Source organism: Microcebus murinus, chromosome 18 (genome assembly GCF_040939455.1).
Source record: "Microcebus murinus isolate Inina chromosome 18, M.murinus_Inina_mat1.0, whole genome shotgun sequence".
NCBI lineage: Eukaryota > Metazoa > Chordata > Mammalia > Primates > Cheirogaleidae > Microcebus > Microcebus murinus.
The window spans coordinates 20,563,280-20,584,661 of NC_134121.1; the positions used below are offsets into that span (position 1 = coordinate 20,563,280).

General features: G+C 53.0%; 1 protein-coding gene across 3 annotated transcripts in view; it reads right to left on the reverse strand.

The window, feature by feature from the left end:
• ABR (ABR activator of RhoGEF and GTPase) overlaps positions 1-21,382 on the reverse strand; it is a 178,285-nt gene that overhangs the window by 120,046 nt on the left and 36,857 nt on the right. The window contains exon 1 of one of the 3 annotated variants that reach the window (XM_012740559.3): positions 21,249-21,339. The exons of 1 other annotated variant lie outside the window; for it this stretch is intronic. Coding sequence is in view for 1 of the 2 variants with exons in the window: in XM_012740556.2 (XP_012596010.1) it covers positions 15,869-15,929 (61 nt within the window). In the remaining variant the exon portion in view is untranslated. Of the gene's footprint in view, positions 1-15,868; positions 16,089-21,248; positions 21,340-21,382 lie in introns of those variants that run through there. One more of the 3 variants, XM_012740556.2, reaches the window with a different exon arrangement.

Sequence of the window (21,382 nt, forward strand, 5' to 3'; positions counted from 1 at the left end):
CGGCTCACCTTTTGGAATGGATTAAAAAGGAATATCTCACCTAACAAGGGTAGGTATTATTTTCTGGAACTTGTTTCAAGTGTGTGTGTGTGTGTGTGTGTGTGTGTGTGTGTGTGTGTGTGTGTGTGTGTGTGTATGGTGCATGTGCTGTGCTGCCCTGTGTAAATGATTTTCTTACTATGGATTCTGTCCCAAAGTGCAGAAGTAACATTATTACCACTAAATAAGTTGTAGTTTATTCCTACAATGAAATTCTAGGCAGCTTTGACAATGAATAATTTAGAGCCATGGGCAAGAACAAAGATGAACCTCAAAAACATAATTTTAAGCAGAAAAAGGCAAGTCACAGAAAAATATTTATACTGTGAGTCTATTTGTATAAATTGCCGTTATGTAAATAACTACACAGTTATATTATTTAGGAATGATATATAAACATTATTTATGTAACTTATAAGTATATAAATAAGTAGCAAAACTCTAGAGAAGAGGGAAAGCTGAACATGAAATCCAAGATAGTGGTTACCTCTGTCCGTAGGGGGTGGCGGGGGCAGTGAGGGGGAGGATTATGGGTTGAACTGTGATTCCCCACGTAAGATATGTTGGAGTCCTAACCCCCAGTCCCTCAGAATGTGACCCGGAGGAAATCATGGTAAAATGAGGTCATTAGGGTGGGCCTCGATGCAGCATAACTCGTTTCTTTACGCAAAGGGGAAATGGGGACACAGAGTTAATGCCATGTGAAGATGAAGGCAGAGATTGGGATAAATCCAGACCAACCATCATTCATTCATTCACTCAATTACCCAGTCACCAAATATTCCTTATGTTTCAGGCCCTGTTCCAGCTGCCAGAGGTATAACAGAGAAAAGACAAAATTTCTGCCCTTTGGAGCTGAGTTCATGCAACCACCACACCCTGAGTGAGTACGAGGCTTCGGGGCGGGGGGTGAAGCAGATGACTCAGCCAGCGCCCGCCCCCCAGGAAGGAGCCCACGTGTGGGTTAACAGTGGTGTTACTGTTCTCTGTTGAAGAAGGCAGGGGAGGAGAGATGTAGTACATTTTAGAGCATTTCCATTGTGAATGATTAAAACCCTTATTTATTTTTTATTTTATTTTATTTTTTTAGAGACAGAGTCTCACTTTGTTGCCCAGGCTAGAGTGAGTGCCGTGGCGTCAGCCTAGCTCACAGCAACCTCAAACTCCTGGGCTCAAGCGATCCTCCTGCCTCAGCCTCCCGAGTAGCTGGGACTACAGGCATGCGCCACCATGCCCGGCTAATTTTTTGTATGTATATTTTTAGTTGGTCAATTAACTTCTTTCTATTTTTAGTCAAGACAGGGTCTCGCTCTTGCTCAGGCTGGTTTTGAACTCCTGACCTCAAGCAATCCGCCCACCTCGGCCTCCCAGAGTGCTAGGATTACAGGCGTGAGCCACCGTGCCCGGCCTGATTAAAACTTTTAACAGAGTCCCTGCAGCAAGAAGGAAACCTCAGTTATATGGAGATCTCGCATGGTGGGACACTTGTCCACTGGAGATACTGTCACTTGATCAAGTTGTTGGTCTTTAGCCTTTCCGTCTCGAGGAGTGCTGCTGGCGAGTGCCTTGGCTGCGAGAAAGGGACAGGTGGCAGCCGGTCTGTGCAGCCTTCTATACGGACATAAGGACGCCCAGTCCAGGTACACCCCCCTTTCTCAGGTACACAAGGGCTGGGGCCCCCAACTCTCACTTCCTACCAAACACCTACCCTGGGCTTTTCAGAAAACCCCAGTCATCCAGAAGTGAAGTCTTTTTAAAACTGGACTGAGTGGGTCACGCCTGTAATCCTAGCACTCTGGGAGGCTGAGGCGGGCAGATTGCTCGAGGTCAGGAGTTCGAAACCAGCCTGAGCAAGAGCGAGACCCCGTCTCTACTATAAATAGAAAGAAACTAATTGGCCAACTAATATATACAGAAAAAATTAGCTGGGCATGGTGGTGCATGCCTGTAGTCCCAGCTACTTGGGAGGCTGAGGCAGCAGGATCGCTTGAGCCCAGGAGTTTGAGGTTGCTGTGAGCTAGGCTGGGCAACAAAGTGAGACTCTGTCTCAAAAAAAAAAAAAAAAAACCAACTGGGCTGAGGATGCCTGTTAAGTCCTCTAGCCACACCCCACGCCACTGGCTAATAGTAATAATAGCACCCATTCCCCTCTGAACCCCAAACCAGCCCTGTGAGGTGCATTTCACTGCTGAGCAGCTGATTAAGTGGCTTACCCGGTGCCGCATAGACATTAAGTGGGAGCTCTGGGATTCAAATCCAGGCTTTGCAATTCTGCAATTTCTCCTTCCTTTACCCACACATCCTCCAGAGGTTGGAGGCTCCCTGCAGAAGTGAGAATGTCAAAAGACTCAGGTTGTGGCGGGTACCCGGTGAGTGTTTATCGATAACAACAATTACCCCTTACTCCGGCATAAAGCAGTATGGTTAACACACATGGTCAGCATTTACCTTCTTAGCTGATTTTTACAACAACCCCAGTACATACGCAGGGTGGGTATTTATAACGCTTATTTTGCAGATAGGGAGAGATTCAGACAGAACGATTTTACCTGGACACAGGCTAGTTTCCTGCAGTGTGCTCCTCCAGGTCCATTCCCCGTGCTTACCCACCGAACTTTCTGTCCCAGCAGGAGACCAGAGGCACAGAGGGCATGAGGCTGGGGTATTCTGTCCCTGGCTCCTCCCTTGGGCCACCCAGGCTGTAATGCTCCATTGAAGGCTGCAGCTCATGCCCAGAAGCCCTGACCACATGGCCTCTGTCTCCAGGTCTGGGAACCCCCACATCTGGTCCCCTCGCCCTGCCCATGTTTTGGTCATAGTCTTGTTATGAGCTTTTGCCACACTCCCCAGTGTGAGCGTGCTCCCTGTTTCCTGAGGGACCCTGATGGATGTGGCAGCAAGTAACCAGGCTGGGGACTCTGGTCTCCTGATGGATGAACCAGGGCCTCTCTGAATCAAGGGACAGGAAGAAAGGAAGATGGCAGAGAACTAGAAGGAGCTGGGAGCAGAGACAACAGGCAAAGCTCTTGGATCTCAAATTTCTCTTTGAGTTAACCCAATTTAATCTTAGGAATACGAGAAAAGACCACAATACTGACAAGCTGGAGGCCCATAGTGGGAAAAGAGTTGGGGAAAACTTGGTATCTGGGCTTCCGGCCCAGTGGAGTCACTAGTGCCACCCCCTACTTGAGCACTCTGCAAACTCTGATCTCTTGTCACAAGCTGGGAACAGCCCTGGGGTGGCCCTTTGTAGCTGTCCCACCCCCTGATTCTGTGACGGGCCTGGGGTGAGGACAGGTCAGCCTTGAAGGGAAGTTGCAGGCACCCGAGGCTCAGCTCACCCTGTCCCAAGGAGCCAGCCAAGACTCTGGGAAAAGGGAGGTGCCACCTGTTGGTTTCCAGACCTTTCCCATTCACCCCCTTGGCATGAAAGCACCCAGGGTTGGTGCTGGGACGGGGGCTGTCAGGTGTCCTCCAGCCTTGCCCATGCCAGAGGCTCACTGCTGGGCTGCATGGCCAGACCTGGGTGGCAGAGAAGAGCAAGGAGGAGGGCTTTTCTCAGGGGGTGAGACAGCAGGAAGTAGATTTCCTCCCTTCCGCTTTTAGTTATTTTCCTAATCCTTAATAACTCCATACAACCATTTTATAATGGGAGAAATCATCTATCCTAGAGAATCATGAAGATTCTCAAGGAGAAGGAAGACATCACATCGCGGCACAATTCTTTGTGAATTACTAAGTCTGAAATGGACCAGGCATATGGATTTGTAGGCGAGGACTTCAGACAGGCCTGGAATCCGGGCCTTTTGGGGACGCTCAATTCAAGGATGCTCTCCCTGAACACTATGGGATGTCATGGGGTTGTTTATACCTGGAACAGGCTGGCACAGGACCAGTGTCTCCAGGACAGCCAGGGGGTGTTGAGCAGGAAGATATACCCCCACTGTGAGTTCCTCATGCCTGGCAGAACCCTCTGGCTATGAAGTCACACCTCCTCTGGGAGCAGGCTGCATTATCACCTGCCTTGTGAAATCATCCCTGTGGGTTTTCATGTCCTTGACCTTAAAGAAACTTTAAGTCCTTTAACTGTAGCAACTGGTTAGCAAGATGCACCGCAGGGGCCTGGCTAAGAGCAAGAACGTTCATTGCTTGCTCTTTACAGAGGAGAAGATCGAGGCACAAATCAGTACATTTGTAAATTAGTATTGATAAGTGTGTGCCTCGGTGTTCTCATCTGTAAAGTGGAGATAATAAGTTTCCTCTTCATGGGGTTATTATGAAGAATAAGGGAGTTAACATACATAAAGTGCTGGGAAGAGTATGGGACCCACAGCAAGTGCTAGGTTAATGGAGCTGTTACCACTGGCCTCTTTCCATGAATCGCATCATTATTTTTTTGTGTCAACTTTCTAAAAACAATCTCAGTATTTCTGTGACAACTCCACGGAAACTTTTCCTCAGCTTGGCCTCTGGGTGCCAGGGGGGTGGCACAGAGGACTGAAAAAAGCAATGAAATGAGCAAGGAACGTCTATCCAGATGGGACCCTTGCGGAGTGTTCAGTACATACCGCTTAATTCAGTGGTGGAAACACCAGATAAAATGCAGCACACCCAGTTACTACGAACTGTGGATGAGCAACGAATAAGTTTTTAATATAAGTATGTCCCAAATTTTGCATGGGATAGATATAAAACATTATTCCTTGTTTATCTAAAATTCCAATTTAACTGGGCATTCTGTATTTTTTTTTTTTTTTTGAGACAGAATTTTGCTTTGTTGCCCAGGCTAGAGTGAGTGCCATGGCGTCAGCCTAGCTCACAGCAACCTCAAACTCCTGGGCTCAAGCAATCCTGCTGCCTCAGCCTCCCAAGTAGCTGGGACTACAGGCATGCGCCACCATGCCCGGCTAATTTTTTCTATATATATTAGTTGGCCAATTAATTTCTTTCTATTTATAGTAGAGACGGGGTCTCGCTCTTGGTCGGGGCTGGTTTTGAACTCCTGACCTCGAGCAATCCACCCGCCTCGGCCTCCCAGAGTGCTAGGATTACAGGCGTGAGCCACCGCGCCCGGCCCGGCATCCTGTATTTTTACGTGCTAAACAAATTCAGCAACCCTTTAGGTAGGGTTGGTAAGGTTGTTCCCATTCTACAGGTGAGGAAAATGAAGGTCACAAGAGGTTAAGTCAGTTGCCCAAGAGAGATAACAACAGTCCAAGCAGGTACTCAAAGGTCACGCTCCCTGTTCCCTGTTAGCAGCAGCACCCTGCACCGCTCCCCTTCCACTGCACCCCTCCTCTAGAAGAGAGAACAGGCCTGGAGCCCTGAGAGCGATGAGAACACCTGCTCCTCAGGCCCTAGAGGGGGAGCGTTGGTGCAGGAAGAGCCGTTTTCTCCCAGAGAGAGGGAGCTACTGCTCCTCCAAAACCCTGTGGGCAGGTGGCCAGGGTGGGAGGTGCCCGAGAGGGCTGCGGTCAGCCAGGGTGGCACCCACAGCCCTTCCGGGAGCTGTCCCTGCCTGGGGTTGGGACCTGCAGGCAAAAAGCCCAGGAGAAAACTTAGGAAGCTCCAGAGGAAACCCCTCAGGAAGTCCTGAAATAATTCCACAGCCAAGAGAGAAAACTTGCAAGCAAAGGCAGCAGTGACAGCATCTCAGCCTCTCTGAGTCCAGGACACAGAACCCAGCGCCTCCCCAGAGCGCACGCGGGCGCCCAGGATGGCCTTCCCTGGGAGGGCCCTACCTCTGCTCTCCCAGACTCCAAGGTGGGGCTTCACCTCCGTCATTCTCAGCTCTATTTTTATTCAAAGGTGGCAAGGAACGGCAAGTGTTCCAAGCAGAACAATCGAGTCACCTGATTCCATGCCTCTGGGACCCTGGCTGACCTTACTGGGAGGGGGGTCTAGGTCTAGAGCCCGCTCCCCTGGCAATGATCACCCAAGGAGGTAACACTCAGCCTCCTCTCCACCTGGCTGGGAAAGGCCTTTCCTCCAGGCAAAGGAACAGCCCGTGCACACGGCACCAAACCATGACCCGGCACCGTGCGTCTGGGGAACTGGGAAGAATCCAGTGTGGCGGGAGGGTCGGGACTGTGGTAGGGGCACCAGGAGGTGAGGCTGCGGCTAAGCATGGGTTGGAGGCAGTCTCTGAAAAAGCCCCCATGCTATGCTAAGAGTTTAGATTTTATCCTACCTGGGAAGATGCTAGAATGGCCAGTGACTGAATCAGGCTTAGAGGACGGACGCTGCAGGAGTGTGGCAGCAAACCTGGGGGCTTGTTAGAAATGCAGAGTCACAGGCCCCGGACCTGCTGCATCAGAATCTGCATTTCCACCATGAGACACTCAACAAGGGGGTGGGGGTGTGTTTCCAGAGGGTGCCCCAGTGATTAATCCACTGTGGTCCAGGTAAACCCTGACTTCTGGCTGGGACAGAGAGAGCATCCCTGCTGTGGTCTCTCCAATATCCTTTCCCGATCTGCCCTCCTCAGGCCCAGCTCTCTCTCTCCTTGGACCCTCCCTGCTTCACGATTCCCTGAGGTGACCCTGGTGTCCCAGAGCACTGCCTTGCTTCATATCCCTTGACCCCCACAAGGCATTTCCCAAGCTCCCACTTGCTCAGTGTTACAGGAAAGAGAGAACCATGCAATGGTTAAATGTCAGTCCCCAAATGGACTCCCATTTGGCAAGTAGAGGAGCTTTTCGAACATACAGATGCCTGCTCCCCACCCTGAGGTCTCATTCCTAAGGTCCTGGCATTTGGGTACCTCTGGCAAAGGGCACAGGCTGGGGCGTCCAGACAGATCTAGGTTTTGTGACCTTAGGGAAGTCTTGGGGAAAAAGTTTCCTCCTCCATAAAACAGGATAAAAATGGTTAAGACCTCAGCAGGTCATGGAAGAGTAAATGGGATATCTTTTGCAAAGTGCACAGGAAATGTCTGGCACCCTATAAATGGCAGCCTTTGTTATTATTCTTCATGCCTCTAAGGGGTTTAGAGTCTGGCAGAGAACAAATGACAACTGGCATGAAACACTATATAGGAAAACACTATAAAACAATAGATAAGAAAGTGCTAAGTGACAAATGGCCCAGAGAAAGCAGCATTAGGGATTCTGAACTGGGGAATCTTACTAAGGCCCGGAGGGCTTCCTGGAGACAGCGGTAGCTGAGCTGAGACTGGTTAGGAGCTCACTACCGCATGCTGGGGGAGGGGGGTGTGCTGGGAAGCTGGGAAATCAAAGGATAACAAAGAGGGCCCCCAGCCTGTGCATCTTGAAGGCAGTTTGGATCAGATGTAGTGGGAAAGGAAATGCCCCACTGAAGGTTTCTGGGCAAAGGAGAGGCAGATGCAATGGCTACAGCACAGCTACCGCCAACTGGAAAGGGGGTGGGATCCTTCACTCAGGGAGGGGGCTTGAGGATACTGGAGGCATCTGCTACAAGGGACTGGCTCTGGTGGCAGCTGACCAGCTATGGACAGGGTCGTCAGGCTGGAAACAGCTCTTCTGACAACAAGTTTGTGTTCCACCCTTCCTCCCCTGAGGCAGGAGATGAAATCAGCTCCTGCCTTTGCTCTCTGAAGGCTCTACACCCAAAGATGGCACGTGGTGCCCACTGGTCCACCCGGGCCTCCCGAGGGCGGGGCGCACCGGGTCAGGAGCTGCCATGGGGTCTGCAGAATGGTTGCCGGCTTAAATCAAGGGAAAGTGGCTGTTCCACATGGCTGGGTGGCCGCCAGCTGGTCTCATCAGCCCTCTCAGTGATGCACTAGAAAAGTAACAACCAAGGCTTTCTGCTCCATTAACACCTAAGTTGGCCCTTCAGGGAGAAAATGGGGGTGGGGAGGAAGTGGGTTTCATCTAGACAGAGGCACTCATAAAGGCCAGATGCTTGAGCTGCCCTTAGGGGTGGGCAGAGGAGACCTCGTGTGCCTCCCATGGCAAAAGTCACCAGCAGAGGCCAATCGCAATGGCTACCCCTTCTCATCCTTAAAATGAGGGTAACAACCTTTCCCAGGTTTACTGTGAGGATTAAATGAGATCATGAATGTGAGAACACCAGCTCAAGTCTGGTACCCATTAGGTGTCCAATCAATTGCTTTGTTATTTTTATTTTCACTGGGAAATGGGCTCTGAAGAGAGAGGTGTCAGGGGTTGCTTTTCATCTGGCCAGAATCCAGAGCTACAGAACAGTTTGACTTGGCTCAGGGTCCCAGCCAAAGGGGGATCCGCTAAGGTATAAGCCCCCAGACACAGGCTTCTCCCCGCCATCCTCAGTGGCCTCTCAGCTGGGGGGCCCTCTGAGCTTGGAGGCCATAGTGGGTGTGGGGAGTGCGGCCAAAGGACCTGCACCAAGCACCCCATCATTAACATGCTGTGCGTGGGTGAGTTCAAACACAGCTGCTGGATCTGCAGCCCAACCAGCCCTGGGCCTCAGCAAAGGGCCCTTGGTGCTCAGTGGCCTGATTTATGGCTGAGGGCTCTTTTTATTTTCCTCTTGAAACCGGGGAGGTGAATTTTAAAAGGCCCGAAAGCAGGGCCAGCACGCTTAGGCTCTGCCAAGTCCTCTCTTCCTCCCAGTCCCTACTTCCTTGCCCCTGGCCCCACTCTGCTCTGGAAACTGGGCAATAGTTATACCCCACCCTTCCCCCAAAGTCTTTTTTCTCTCTCTCTCTTGTGTGTGTCTAACAATCAGCACTTCTTGCCAATAATCCCAGGAACAAGGTAATACTGGCATATGGGCTCCAAGTGCCCATATGGGGAGATTTCCTTAGGACCACCCAATGGAAAGGGGCAGCCCCAGGGGTGGGTGCTTACGGGATACCTGGGGGTAGAGAGCTGCCCACATACGATGGGGGGAGCCAAGACGTGGTCTTCACAACCATCACTCTAGCTAGAGAGATGAACCAGATCAGTCAACCCCAGTGAAACACCAGCTGCCAAGAGGCCCTCACTGGCACTGCTGTGAAGGGCCAGGGAGCGTGGGAGAAGGAGCACAGTTAAGAGTTGGGCCAACGTGGTGCCCAATTCCTGGTCTGCAGTCTGGCTGTATGACCTTGAATTAATTCTTAACTTCCCTGAGCCCCAGTTCCCTTTCTATAAAATAGAGATAATAATTCTAGCCTCATCATAAGATGAGGGCTGCTGAGCCCTGGTGATGACACATGTGAAGTGCCTGGGCCGGTGCTGACACACAGTAGGTGCTCAGTCAGTCCCGGCTTTAATCATTATTGCTGCTGGAAGCTGAACGGGCTATAGAGTCAGAGAGAGATCAGAATCGATCCACTTCAAACCAGAAGACCTTCCGCAATAACTTAACCTCTCAGGGCCTCGGTTTTCTCATTTGTAAAACAGGGGAGATGATAAGAGGCCCCCATTCTTGGGTTGTCAGGATAATGTGGGAAGTACCTAGCACAGCATCTGGCACATAGTAGGGCTGATTAAATGGTATGTTCTCTTCTATTCTTTCTACACCGAATGGAAAGATCTGACTTCCATGAACGCAGCAGGAGAGATGGGCCCAGTGAATCCGGGAGGTGCAAGGATGCAGTTTCTGTGTACCTCTGCAGGACGCACACACATTTCCCAAAGTGGTCCCCATTTGAGCGCCATCACACAGCACACACCACCAGCCTGACCCCAGAACTCTCATAAGAGGGGTCTTTCTCCTAAACTGCACCTTTTGAGTGAGGGACTCATTCAAAAAGATGGCCCACAAGCTGTCTGGACCCAGGGTAACATGCAGCTGGACAGGGTAGCCACAACTGAGAAAATCAGTTGCTGCTGTGGGGAGTAGATGTTCCTGTTCCCCGGCCAGAGAAATAACTGGGCTTAATTACACAGCGTCTTTGGTCCCCATAATCTTGATCCATTAAACCCTTGCCGCTGCCCAGGAGGCAATGCCCAGGAGGAAGAGGTTAGCCAAGCACACTAATAGGATCAGCCCTTCAATCCCATGAAGGGAATTATGGTCACATCCTTCCCTAATAGCCCTGAGTAAACCCACAGATCCCCAGTCAATACTGGGCTTTTCTAGGCAGCCCCACTCCACCGACAGCCAATCCATCGTCCAGAGTGACGAGGACTCTGGGCTCTTTTGGCGCTGGACTACCTGAGGCCTCCCAGCCACCCACCCCCTTCTGCAGACCTTGCTCACCTTAGGCAAAATGCCGGATCACACCTGCCACGTGTATCTACAATCTAGAGGGACATGAAGGCATCGCAGGTGAGGGCAGAGACAAGAAGGGAGGAGCACTTGGTCACTCATACTCTCATGGAGCCCACCCTATCTGGCCCCATCTACCGAAGACCAGGCTGACCCTGACGTTTTCTGTGTGGCCAGTAAACCCATATTCATCTTTTGTTCTGGTGTGCGGTGAAGAAGGAAGGGCAGGAGAAGAAGTAATACAGCGTGGGGGTGCAAAGCTGAGGGAGGGGCCCAAATCAGGACTGAATCTGGGGACCGAGAACTGGCTGCCCCACCCACAAGTGGTCATAGCACCAGCTGGCCCCACCTCACAAGGCTCTCTGCCAGATGCCTCAGGCAGGGGCAGGGTTGGGCATTGTCCTCAACCCCCATCTGGGGTGCATCCGGTGGTCTGCCTGCTGCCCCGATTGCTTTCTTCTTCCCCATTCACAGGGTCTGGATCACATTCTCCCGAAACCTCAGGGACCAGTGGAACATGCCCCCTGCCTACCAGGGTCACCCAAGTCTCCAACTGACCGTATCTTGCCCTAAAAGATGCAGCCTCCTCTATGGCAGCCCTAGAGACAGGTGAGCCTGCAGGCCTCTTCCATGGGTACAAGCAGTCACTCAAGACCCTGCGGGTAGAACGTCTCCAACCCCCGAGCATCACCATAGCCTACCACTGCCGAGGGCCTGGCAGGGGGCAAAGGACCTGGGGTTGTCTTGAAGCTGCCTCATTCCAGGCTTGCCCCAAAGGGCTCAAGCTGAGCCAGACAGCTGCAGCACAAACACTGGCTGCGAAGCCTTCCAACCACAAGCCCGGGACTCCCTCGGGGGTCCCTGACTGCACTACAAGCTACTACAATTACCAAATCCACACACCAGGAAACTTGTGAATGGGCCAGCTAACAGGTTTCTGGGATTTCTGTTGGAGTTAGGAGTTAAAGGGGCTAAGAACCCAAAAGTTTTCTTTTCCCTCGCACATTCATGCAACTAAAAACTATCGCGTGCGCCACTGGGCTAGGCACCACCTAGAAAACTGGTCCAATGCTGTTCCTGCCAGGCCCCTCACCCCCTTCCCAGGCCCTTCCAAACTCATCTGCAAGCCTTTAACAGATCCCTGGTCAATGATGAGGGCCGTGACGAGCCGGACAGCTGAGCATGTCAATAGCACTACTCATCTTCAAAGCACTTTATAAACATTAATTAATTAGACCACACGACACCCATGAGAGACATCATAGCTTCACTTTACAGAGGAGTGGGCATAAAGAAGGTACCCGAATTGTCTCAGAAAGTAGATCATATCTCAGAGGATGGTCCTCGTCTTCTATCCTACCCCCAAGAGTGGGGCAGAATTTTTCCACCATTCCCCCATCCTTTGTCCCCCTAATAGCATTTTCTAGCTAATTCCCCACAATTCTGTGCCTTTTCCCAAAGAACAATAACAGCAACAGTCACAACAACAACAGATTAAGTTTCTCTGAGTAGAAGACTTAATTCTTTTGCCAGCCCCACCTCTGAGACTCCAGCAGCCATGACAATTATGGGCTACTGTTCACAAAAAGGAATCAATTACTGGGGCTATTCAGGGACAAGAAAGCGCCCGTCAGCAGGTGCTCACTAGCACATCAGTGGCGACCCGATGCAGCTGGGGCCAGCGAGCTGCTCGGATCAACCTCGCCCGGTCTGCCAGGCCGGTGCCTTGGTCCTTGGTGTAGGTAATGTAGGACTGAGATGAAAGACTGAGGCAGGGTCATGACCACCTGGGGACAGGTTTGTATCCTCATAGCCCCCAATACTTTCCTGGCCCATGGATGGGGCACTGAGTCTATAAAGGGCATGGAAATATCACAAGCGACCAAAATATCCCTTGGAAATATTGCTTGGGGTAAGAGAAGTTGGCTCTGAAAGGCAGGCTGTAGTACCAACAGATGGTCACGTTCTGTCTTCTACAAGGTCCAAGAAACTGCAGGCTTTTGATTGGCTCAGTAGGGTAGGTATGTTTGGGACCAGAACTGAATTGCTTAGGACAAAAAAATAAAAAAAGGAGGCTGAAATGGCAAAGGCAGAGAGCTGAAATGCAGCCCTCTGCCTCTCTTCTAAATCAATCCTGAACACACAATTGAAACACTTTCCCTTTGAAGAGGGGCCAGGTTATTAGCCTGCCTGGGGTACACATAGGCCTCAATCGGGTCTTGCTTGGGGGGGCTGTCTCCACTCCAAGGAAGAGAGAAAGTTTCGGAGCCCCTACCCATCTTGGGGGTACTCTACAGAATTTAATTGAATGTAGCCTAATCCCATGGTATAGACAAAGCCAAAAAGAAAGTGATGCATGTTTAGTGGAAGGGTAGTGAAAGACACAGAGGAGTTAAGATAATGAAGAAAAATAGCCCCAAAAAGTCACACCAGCCCCAGGGAAAGAACCTAGGCAAGGTACTGAGAGGTGAAACTGACATTACTACATCAGTGCAGGAAAATGAGTGGCACAGAGACAGGAATTTGGGGTGGCTGGACCCTTATCTGGCCACTCCAGTTAGTCTGGGGCAAAGGACCCTGTTCTAGTCAGTCCCAGATCACACTGGCAGCTGGGACCCAACCCATCTCCTTGATACAGACAAATTAACATGACCCCAGCCTTTCAGAACTTCCACCATAGGGGAGAGAGAGGATTTGCTTCCCACCCTTATCAAATGGCCATCACCCTGTGATGGAAGTGGGCATGCACGCTCCTCCTGGCATAGATGCTGAAGCCAGAAAGAATAAGCTGACAACTCCGAAGGCAAGAAGTGTGTGGGGACAGGGCTGGCTGGCAGGCTGGTACCTGAGCAGTAGAGAACCACTGGCCTAGTGGACTCAGACAGAGCCTCAGCCATCCCCACCTGGGCTCTTGGCCCAGTCCCCAGGTGCTGCAAGAGGCACAGGGACAGGCTGGAGTCAGAGTCATTGAAAGCCACTTACCCTGCTGGACCATTTCAGGGAGAACTCTGTGACAGAGGTCCAGAGAAACAGACGTCTTCCATTCCAAGATATCCTAAGGCCTGAATAAGCTTAGACATATCCAATGACATTCAGAGTCCTCCTCACTGCTCTAGTGTATGATCTGAATTCCAGCTCTATCATTGGCCTTGGATATACGATTTGTGCCAAGCCCCTGTTTCCTAATCGGTAAGAGTTGCATAGTTGTGATGCTTGGAGGGAATGGACAAAGTACCTCCCACAGGGTCTGGCATACAGTAGGTACTCAGGAGATGCAGCAGCAACGCTTAGGAAGCACCTCTAGCACAGAGTCATTCACATCTTTAAGTCACACTGGCTGCTCTGTGCCCTGGGTGTACCCCCTCTACAATTCCTGCTGGATCTGGCACTTGCGGGAACTTGCCACCCCAGGATTGTGAGCCTTGTAAGCAAACAGCTTCCCGAGAAGCAGAGGAACTTCCTCTGGGAGCCACAAAACCATGCTGCCAGGCAAATGACAGCCCGGGTATTTGTTTTAATTTAGGCTCTTGTCAAGAGGAAACTTGATGGCTAACAGCCCAAACATGACTGTACAGCACCTCCCCAGGAAGCCTCATGCTACGGCTCTCAAATAAGCTGTTTTGAAGAGGGAGGCAGGGACTCCTCACACTGCTGCCAAGTCAGTGCCCCCTCCCATCCCATCCCCCAGGCTGCTCCGGGAGCCCAGAGAGGCCAGGACAGCAGCAGTAGGTAGACAGCTCAGATGCCAGCCTGCCGAGTCAGGGCTGGTTAGCAGGCTGGTTAGCGGCACCCCCTAAGATGCCCTTGGCCTAATTCCCTTTTCCCCAAATTCCCTTTTCCCGACATTCCTCTGGTCAGGAATTTCCAAGGCAGCCTCCAAGGCAATTTTGCTTCTCTGCTCCAGGCTCCAGAGGAGAGGGGTCGGTCGGGTGGGGAAGATGTGGAAATGATTAGGTGGGGGAATCTTCTTCAGCAACAAACAGGAAGCCAGAGACAGGCTTCCACTGGATTCCACGCTTTGGGAAATAGGGAAACCAGTACTGGGTTTTGCGAAGAGCCAGGAACATAAGCAGCATGTGAATATGAGGCATTGTTATGACTGTTGTTTGCAAGAGCACAGCTAAGAGAAGGTCACTAATCCTTCCTTCGGGTCAGGAGCTGATCTACATCAGGGCTCAGAACAGATGTGTGCCCCCATTCACACAGACACACGTGCACACACACGCCACACAGCCACGGGCCTGACCTTCACCCGACGTCGCTGGCCTCTGCAGGGGAAGGAGCAGATGGAGTGGCTGCGCCTGGCGCAGGACCCACACCCAGGGGATCCAGCTTTGCCCCTTTGATGTTGAAAAAGCAAAGCAGAATGAACCATCACTAGGAGAGCTCCTTGGGGGGGAGGAGAGGAAGGAAAGTGGGATGGAGGAGAAGGGGGAGGGAAAAGAAGACACAGGGAAGGAAGAGGACCCAAGGGGATGCAGAGGTCAGAGGCTGAAAGTTGAGCACTGCAGAGCCTCCAGGGCAGGACCTTGGGGCTCAAAGGCAACATCCTTTTCCACTCCTCACCTCAAAATATGACTGTTATCAAGGAACTTGAGCCAGGTTGACCCTTAAAAATGCCTTTGTCCCATGGCATCCAGTGTCTAGAACCTGAACCTGGCTCCTCTTCCCTCCCCCAACTCCTATAATACATCAGAACTCTGGGCTGAGAGATATTGCAAGAGAAAGCAGGAGGGTCCCACTCACGTGGACCAGGAAGGGTGAAATCCACTCACTGTCTTCCTCAGAGGCCAGGAGGACTCTCTCCCTACATCACCGAGAACATCTAGGGAAGGCGTCTCAAGGGAGGGGTGAGGAGTAGAGGCAGTGGCGTTTCAGCCACCTAAGCAAGGCTGCGTGAGGGTGGGGGCGGCTCACGGTTTAGCCCAAGACCCCAGGAAGTACCGGTGATCAGTTACACATCCCCCCTCACACCCCCCCCTTGGCCGTGCAAGAGCAATCACATGCTCACAGCAGATTTGGGAGCGAGGGGGTGGAGAACCGGAGGCTTTTTTTTTTTTTTTTTTCATTTTTGGAGGTGGTGGTGGTGATGAGGGTGGGGGTGGTGATGAGGCTGGCAGGAAAGACTGCTGAGCCTGAGATTTTAGCTCCTTCATCCAATGGTCCCCACAGAAATCTGTACCTGCAGTCTCCTTTCCCACCCCATCCAAACCCCCCACCCCCCACCCCAAACCACACAACGGGCTAAGGATGTCCCTGAGGTGGCAAACTCGGGTGCCAAGGACTTTCCCCAAAATGACCGTTCTGCTTCAGTGTGGGCAGAGAAGCTGCCAGCCTGGGAGCCGAGGGAGCACCCTAAAAGGACTCACCCCTCTTCCTGAGGGTTTGGGAATGCCGGATTACACAACAGGTGGGAGGGGGTGACACAGCTCTCTCGGCCCCGTCGGCCCACCGTCCCCACCCACCCACCTGAAGTCCGCTCTGGGAACCCCATCTGCGGTCGATCGCGGAGGCCCCCGCCGCTCCCGACCGCTGGGCACCTGGCCGGCAGAGCGCGCAGCCCCCCGCCCGCGCGGCTCCCCCGCAAGCCCGGCACCTCGAGCCCCGGGGCCGTCGGGGCGCCGCGGGCCGCTCCCGCCCGGCCTCCCCGGCCCGAGCGCACACGTACTGCTGTAGAGGGTGTCGATCCAGGACAGGCGCGGCAGGCCCCGGTGGCTGAGCGGCTCCATGCCCGCAGCTCCGCGGCGGCGGCTCCGTCAGATGGGAAACCAGACCCTCATCGCAAAACAAAGGAGGGAGGGCGCGGGCGGGAGCCGGGAGGGGCGGCCGGCTCCGGAGGCCGAAGTTGCCGGGCGCGGGGTGGAGGCGGGGGACGCAGGGAAACAGGTAGCAGGGAGGAGCGAGCCCGAGCAGCCGGGGGAGGAGGCGAGGGCGGGCGAGGGCGGGCGAGCGCCCCGGGAAGCCTTCCGGCCACTGCGGCCGCGGCGAGCACCGCGGCGGATCCCGAGCCGCGGCCCCGCAGCGCGCCCGCCAACTAGCAACTTCCCCGGGGCCGCGCGGCGCCCGGCGGCGGGGGGCGGAGGCCGCGACCAATCGGCGCGAGGCTCCGGCGCGCCCCCACCCCTAGCTGCAGCACGCCTCCGGCCCCGGGTGCGGGTGTGGGGAGCTGCGCCGTGCCCCACCGACGCCCAGGCCAGAGGGGCTCCAGCGTGCGCCACGAGCGTCTCGCGGGGGTCTCCGCGCGGCGGCGCAGACCCGGGCTCCCCCTCCTCCCCTCGCTGGGCTCAGCAGAATTCTGGCAATCCGCAGACTAGGTGCCGCGAGGAGACCTATGGGCCCGCAGGGTGACATCACCTGCCACCCCACGATCTCTAAGCGCAGTTTCGGGGCCGGTGCGGCTGCCAGGCCCCTCCCCTAGACAAGCCTGGGAGGCGGCACCGACGGGGTTAATGTCCTGAGCGCTGCGGGGAGGCTCAGCTGCCTGCTACTCTTTCCTCCCAAACCTTAGCAGAGCCTCCTCCATTGAAACACCCTTGACCTCAGAGCGCGCCAGTCCCCCCCCTGCACACCAGGGGGCGGAGGTCAACGAGGGGCTGAGGAGGAAGGCCAGTCTCCAATATATGCCCCTTCTGGACGGGAGGACAAACTGGGGTGCAGGAGCAGCTTCAGCGTGTCCACTGGTTCCCCCACCCCGGGTCCCTCTGTCGGGGATGCCTAGCCGCAGCCCCGGGGGCCTAGCATGTATGCATGATCCGTACAAGTTGAGGGAAGATACCTCTGAGAACGGAACCTGTTAGAAGCAAAATTCCTTCTAACAAAGACCCTCTCCCCCACATTCAGTGACCAGACTGGGGGGCCCTTATGCCTGTCCCCTGTGTGCTGGTTCTATGGGACCCTCGACAACTTTCCCATAGATCAGGTCTTGCAGACCTCCTCAGCCAAAACTTAGGAGGGGAGGGGAGTCAGTGGGGCCGGCCAGGGAGCCCTGCACTGAACCACTCAGTGACATTTCTGATAATGGAGCTGGCCCCAGCCCGTCCCAGCCCAGCCCATCCCCAGGCAGTTAAGGGCACAACCTTCATGGGACTCTGCTCTACAGAGGCCTACAGGAAGGTTAAGCTAAGCCTGGCCTTTGTGGAGGGCAGTGTTGTCAGCATCTACCAAACAGTGTGTGGGGGGGGGTGGCGGGGGTCCTCATTCCAAACAGCCACAGATCAAGTTCTTAAGGGGAGAAGCAGGCCCTCACTCATGATGCTGAGAGGAAGCCTGTGCCCAGCCCCTGGAGCTGCTAGGGCAGAGGCCTCTGCAGCTGCCCAAGGGGAGATGGTGGCCACCAGCTCATGGCAGGTTGGGTGAGCCCCGTACCTGGGAGGTGCAGGGGAGAGGCTCTGGGGTGCAGAAGCCTCTACAGGTGGCTGCAGCAGATGTTTGTCAACATTAGCCTCTTCCTGAGTCCACTGGGCTCTCCCCCACCCCAACCCTCCTGCTCAGGCACTGGCTCTGCCTCTACCTGCCCCTCCCTGCTCAGCTGTCACCCTCCCACCGTCCCTGACTCGCACATAAGATAGGGAGGACCGAGCAGGCACCTGGAGCTTGGCATGGAGGGGGGCGTGCATCTCCAACGAGATGCTCCAGAAATAGAGCTCCAGCATGGGAGAGGGAACAAGCAGGCTCTCCGAGGAACAGATGGAGGATGGTGAGGCCAGAGGGGCAGAGAAGGGCAAGAGCTTCTCTTCTTCCCACATGGAGCTCTCTGAAGGGACAGAACCCAGGAGAAAGGTGAAACAGGAGCATGAGCTGCAGCCACCAGCCCAGGGAAGCAGCAGCACTGCCCCTGCCCAATGACAACAACAACAACCAAGAGAGCCTGGGCCCTCTCCCCACACTGTGGGGGGTTTTCCTGATGGCCACATCCGGTGCTGACTGTGAGGAAGCCAGGGATGTATGTTTCTGTGTGAGTCACATACATTTGCATACATTTTACATTTTTATCTACAAAGGCTTGAACACGCTATTTTCAGCATCTTTCAAAGCTAAAATGTTGCAGTTGCTCTCCTTAGCTTTGCCGTAATTTGCTTTTTCCCTACAGTCTGTTTATTCCTGCCGGGGACCTTCCACTCCACACACAATAGTTGGGTATCGGGAGAGACAAATCTTGGAGGCCATAAGGAGGAACACTTCTAACATTGAATGCCTACTGTGTGCCCAGCTTGCATTTCAGTGCTTTGTTCACAGGAATTATCTCACTGTGAACATTGCTGTTATCTCAGTTTTCTCCATTTCCCAGATGAGAAAACAGAGGCACTGAGCAGCTAAGTCACCCACCCAGGCAAGTTAAGTCAGTGTTGGGACTTGAACCCAGGCGGGGTCTGTTTGCACTCTCAAATGCCAAGCATGCTGCCTTCACTGCCAGCTGACTGGTAAACACAGGGTGTCAAAGGTCCCTGCACATCTTTGTTGATCTGTGGATTACAGATCACCTTCTAGGAAACCCTGCGCCAACCCTTTTCCATCTCCGGATGTCTACATCAGACATACGTGGCTTGCGAAAGGCCAGTTACTTCAGGATTCCCTTGATGCCTTTATTGGACCGTCTCCAGTAGATGTTAACACTGCATGGCCTGATTCTACTGTTGGCCATGGAGACATTAAGTGGGCCTTTGAATACCACGGTGATTTGGGACTGGAACAGAAGCCTCCAGATCCCTGGCACTGAGGACACGGAGGAGGTTGGGGAGACCTAACACTATGTCTTAGGAAGGAAAGAGTTAAAGAGTCATTGTCATCTGTACTTTGCCAAAGGTGAGGCTACCCTGAAGTGCTCTTAATCCCAGCCATCAGCCCCAATCTGTCAGAGCAGCCGGGAGGTGTTCTTGTAGACAGACCTCCCTGATTCAGCTAAGTACAGACCTGGACCAGCCCATGCTCCCCCAGGCACTAGTCTGCATCCATCACACCGCCTCCCCCAAGCGCTCTCTAACCAATCCCTGTCCAGTCCGTGGGACCAAACTGGGTATCTTCACTTTTCTTCCTGACTCACATTAGCAGCTCAGCTCCGTCGTGCACGATAGGAAGGCCCTAGGAGTCCCTGCTTCCTTGACCATCCAGGCTGGGGCCAGGCAGGGAATACCAGTGCGTGCAGAGGCTCAATGCACAGGTGATGGGAGAGAGGGAAGGGGAGCCTTCCACATTCAATTGAAAACAGACTGTGATGACCAAAAACGAAGAGTTTGCACCCTTTCTGGCAGGGTGCAAACTCTTTCAAAGCTGGGATTGCATCTTTTTTGTTGGTGCATACCCAGTGCTCAGCCCAGTGGATGAATGGGGCTCAGGTGGGCCTCCAAAGCAGCTATAACTGCACCATGCCCCCAGGTTAGTGCTTTTTCTGCCAAAAGCCCAACATGCATTACTGGCAGACTGGCATCCAATAATGCATGCTGAGTAAATAAAAGTAATGAGAGCTAGCATTTATTGAGTGCTGCTTAGGTGCCAGGCACTGCTCTATGTGCTTTACATAGGTTATTTCACCCAGTCCTCACAATAAGCCAATTTGCTCTCATGTCCATTTTACAGAAGAAAAATTTAGGTGCAGAAGGGCTAAGCCACTGGCTGGCTAGCAGATAGTGACACCTGGAAATGAACCGAGTCTGAATCCAGAGTTCACATGCATAATCTCTGTATTAGGCTGCAATGAGTGAACAAATGAATAAACAGAATGAAGTTAAACTCAGGGAGGAAGAAATCCGAGCTATAGGAGGAATGCAAGGCAGTGTTATTTCAGAACCCCCCAGGGCCGCCAATGATTAAGCAAAAAGAGAACTGGTTCCCAAAGAAAACCTCATCTACTACGACAGGGCAGATGACCCTGGAGACAAGCTGAACGCATTCCAATGACAGTCTCCTGAATGCCTGTCCCTGCCAAACCCCACTGCTTCTATGCCTCGGGCCAGTCTCTAGCCTTCCCAGCCTCAGTTTTCACATCTATAGAAGGTGGGCACCCAGGTGAATCAGGTAGAGGACCTCCTGACCTCTTATCAGCCCTAGTAGACTATAAACTTTGCTTCCTAGCAGATCCTGGTGTGGCCTGTTTTCCACTCCTTGCTTCATTTCCTTTTCCTTTGTACAGTAAAGAAGTTTTACTTTTTTTTTTTTTTTTTTTTGAGACAGAATCTCACTGTGTTGCCTGGACTAGAGTGCCATGGCGTCAGCCTAGCTCACAGCAACCTCCAACTCCTGGGCTCAAGCAATCCTCCTGCCTCAGCCTCCTAAGTAGCTGGGACTACAGGCACATACCACCATGCCTGGCTAGTTTTTTCTATTTTTAGTAGAGATGGGGTCTCGCTCTTGCTCAGGCTGGTCTCCAACTCCTGACCTCAAGCAGTCCTCCCGCCTCCCAGAGTGCTAGGATTACAGGTGTGAGCCACCGTGTCCGGCCTAAGTATTTACTATTCTAAGATTCATCCTCAGAAGAAAATTCCCCGGGCCTCCACGGAGTCACGTCTAAGGGAGAAGGCTTGGCCTAAGAGTCTGCCCTTTGCCCTCCTCCTATCTGCCTCTTCTTAGCTTCCTGGCTTTTCCAGCAGGCAGTGGGATCTACAGGCAAACGGAAATTCACTCAAATTATTCATTTCTCTACCGAAGTTTTGCTTGAGTCACAGGAAAGATCTGCAGCTCCGACAAGACATAGACCTGATCTCCAGAGAAATGCATTCGCCCCCCTGCTGCCTCCCTCAGCATCACTGCCAGGAGAAAGCACAGTGACGTCCAGGTCCCTGTAGCTGTGACACTCCCCACACATACCCATACATTTCCCAGGGGCTGCGATGGCTGGAGGGTCACAGCAAGTCCAGCATTCTGGACAGAGCAGCTGGCTTAGATTATACCAACAAGCTGCAATTTTAGGAGGGTCTCTTGCCAAGCCCCAGTTAAAACAGCCCTCCCCTGACAGTGCTCAGATTGCAACACCCAGGGGTCAACGTGAGTTTTCCCAAAGAGTCGGTTAGAGGGCTCCACAGCAGGGTCTGGAGCCCCCTTCCCAATTTACTCACCGCCAAGTCCCCATCAGCATTTGGAAGGATGCCAGCAGATGAAGAGATGGAAGGGTTCTCTAAATCCTCAAAACCCAGAGACCTAGTTCGATGGCTCCAATCTCACCAGTTCCAAGGGAAGCAGGAGCATGTCC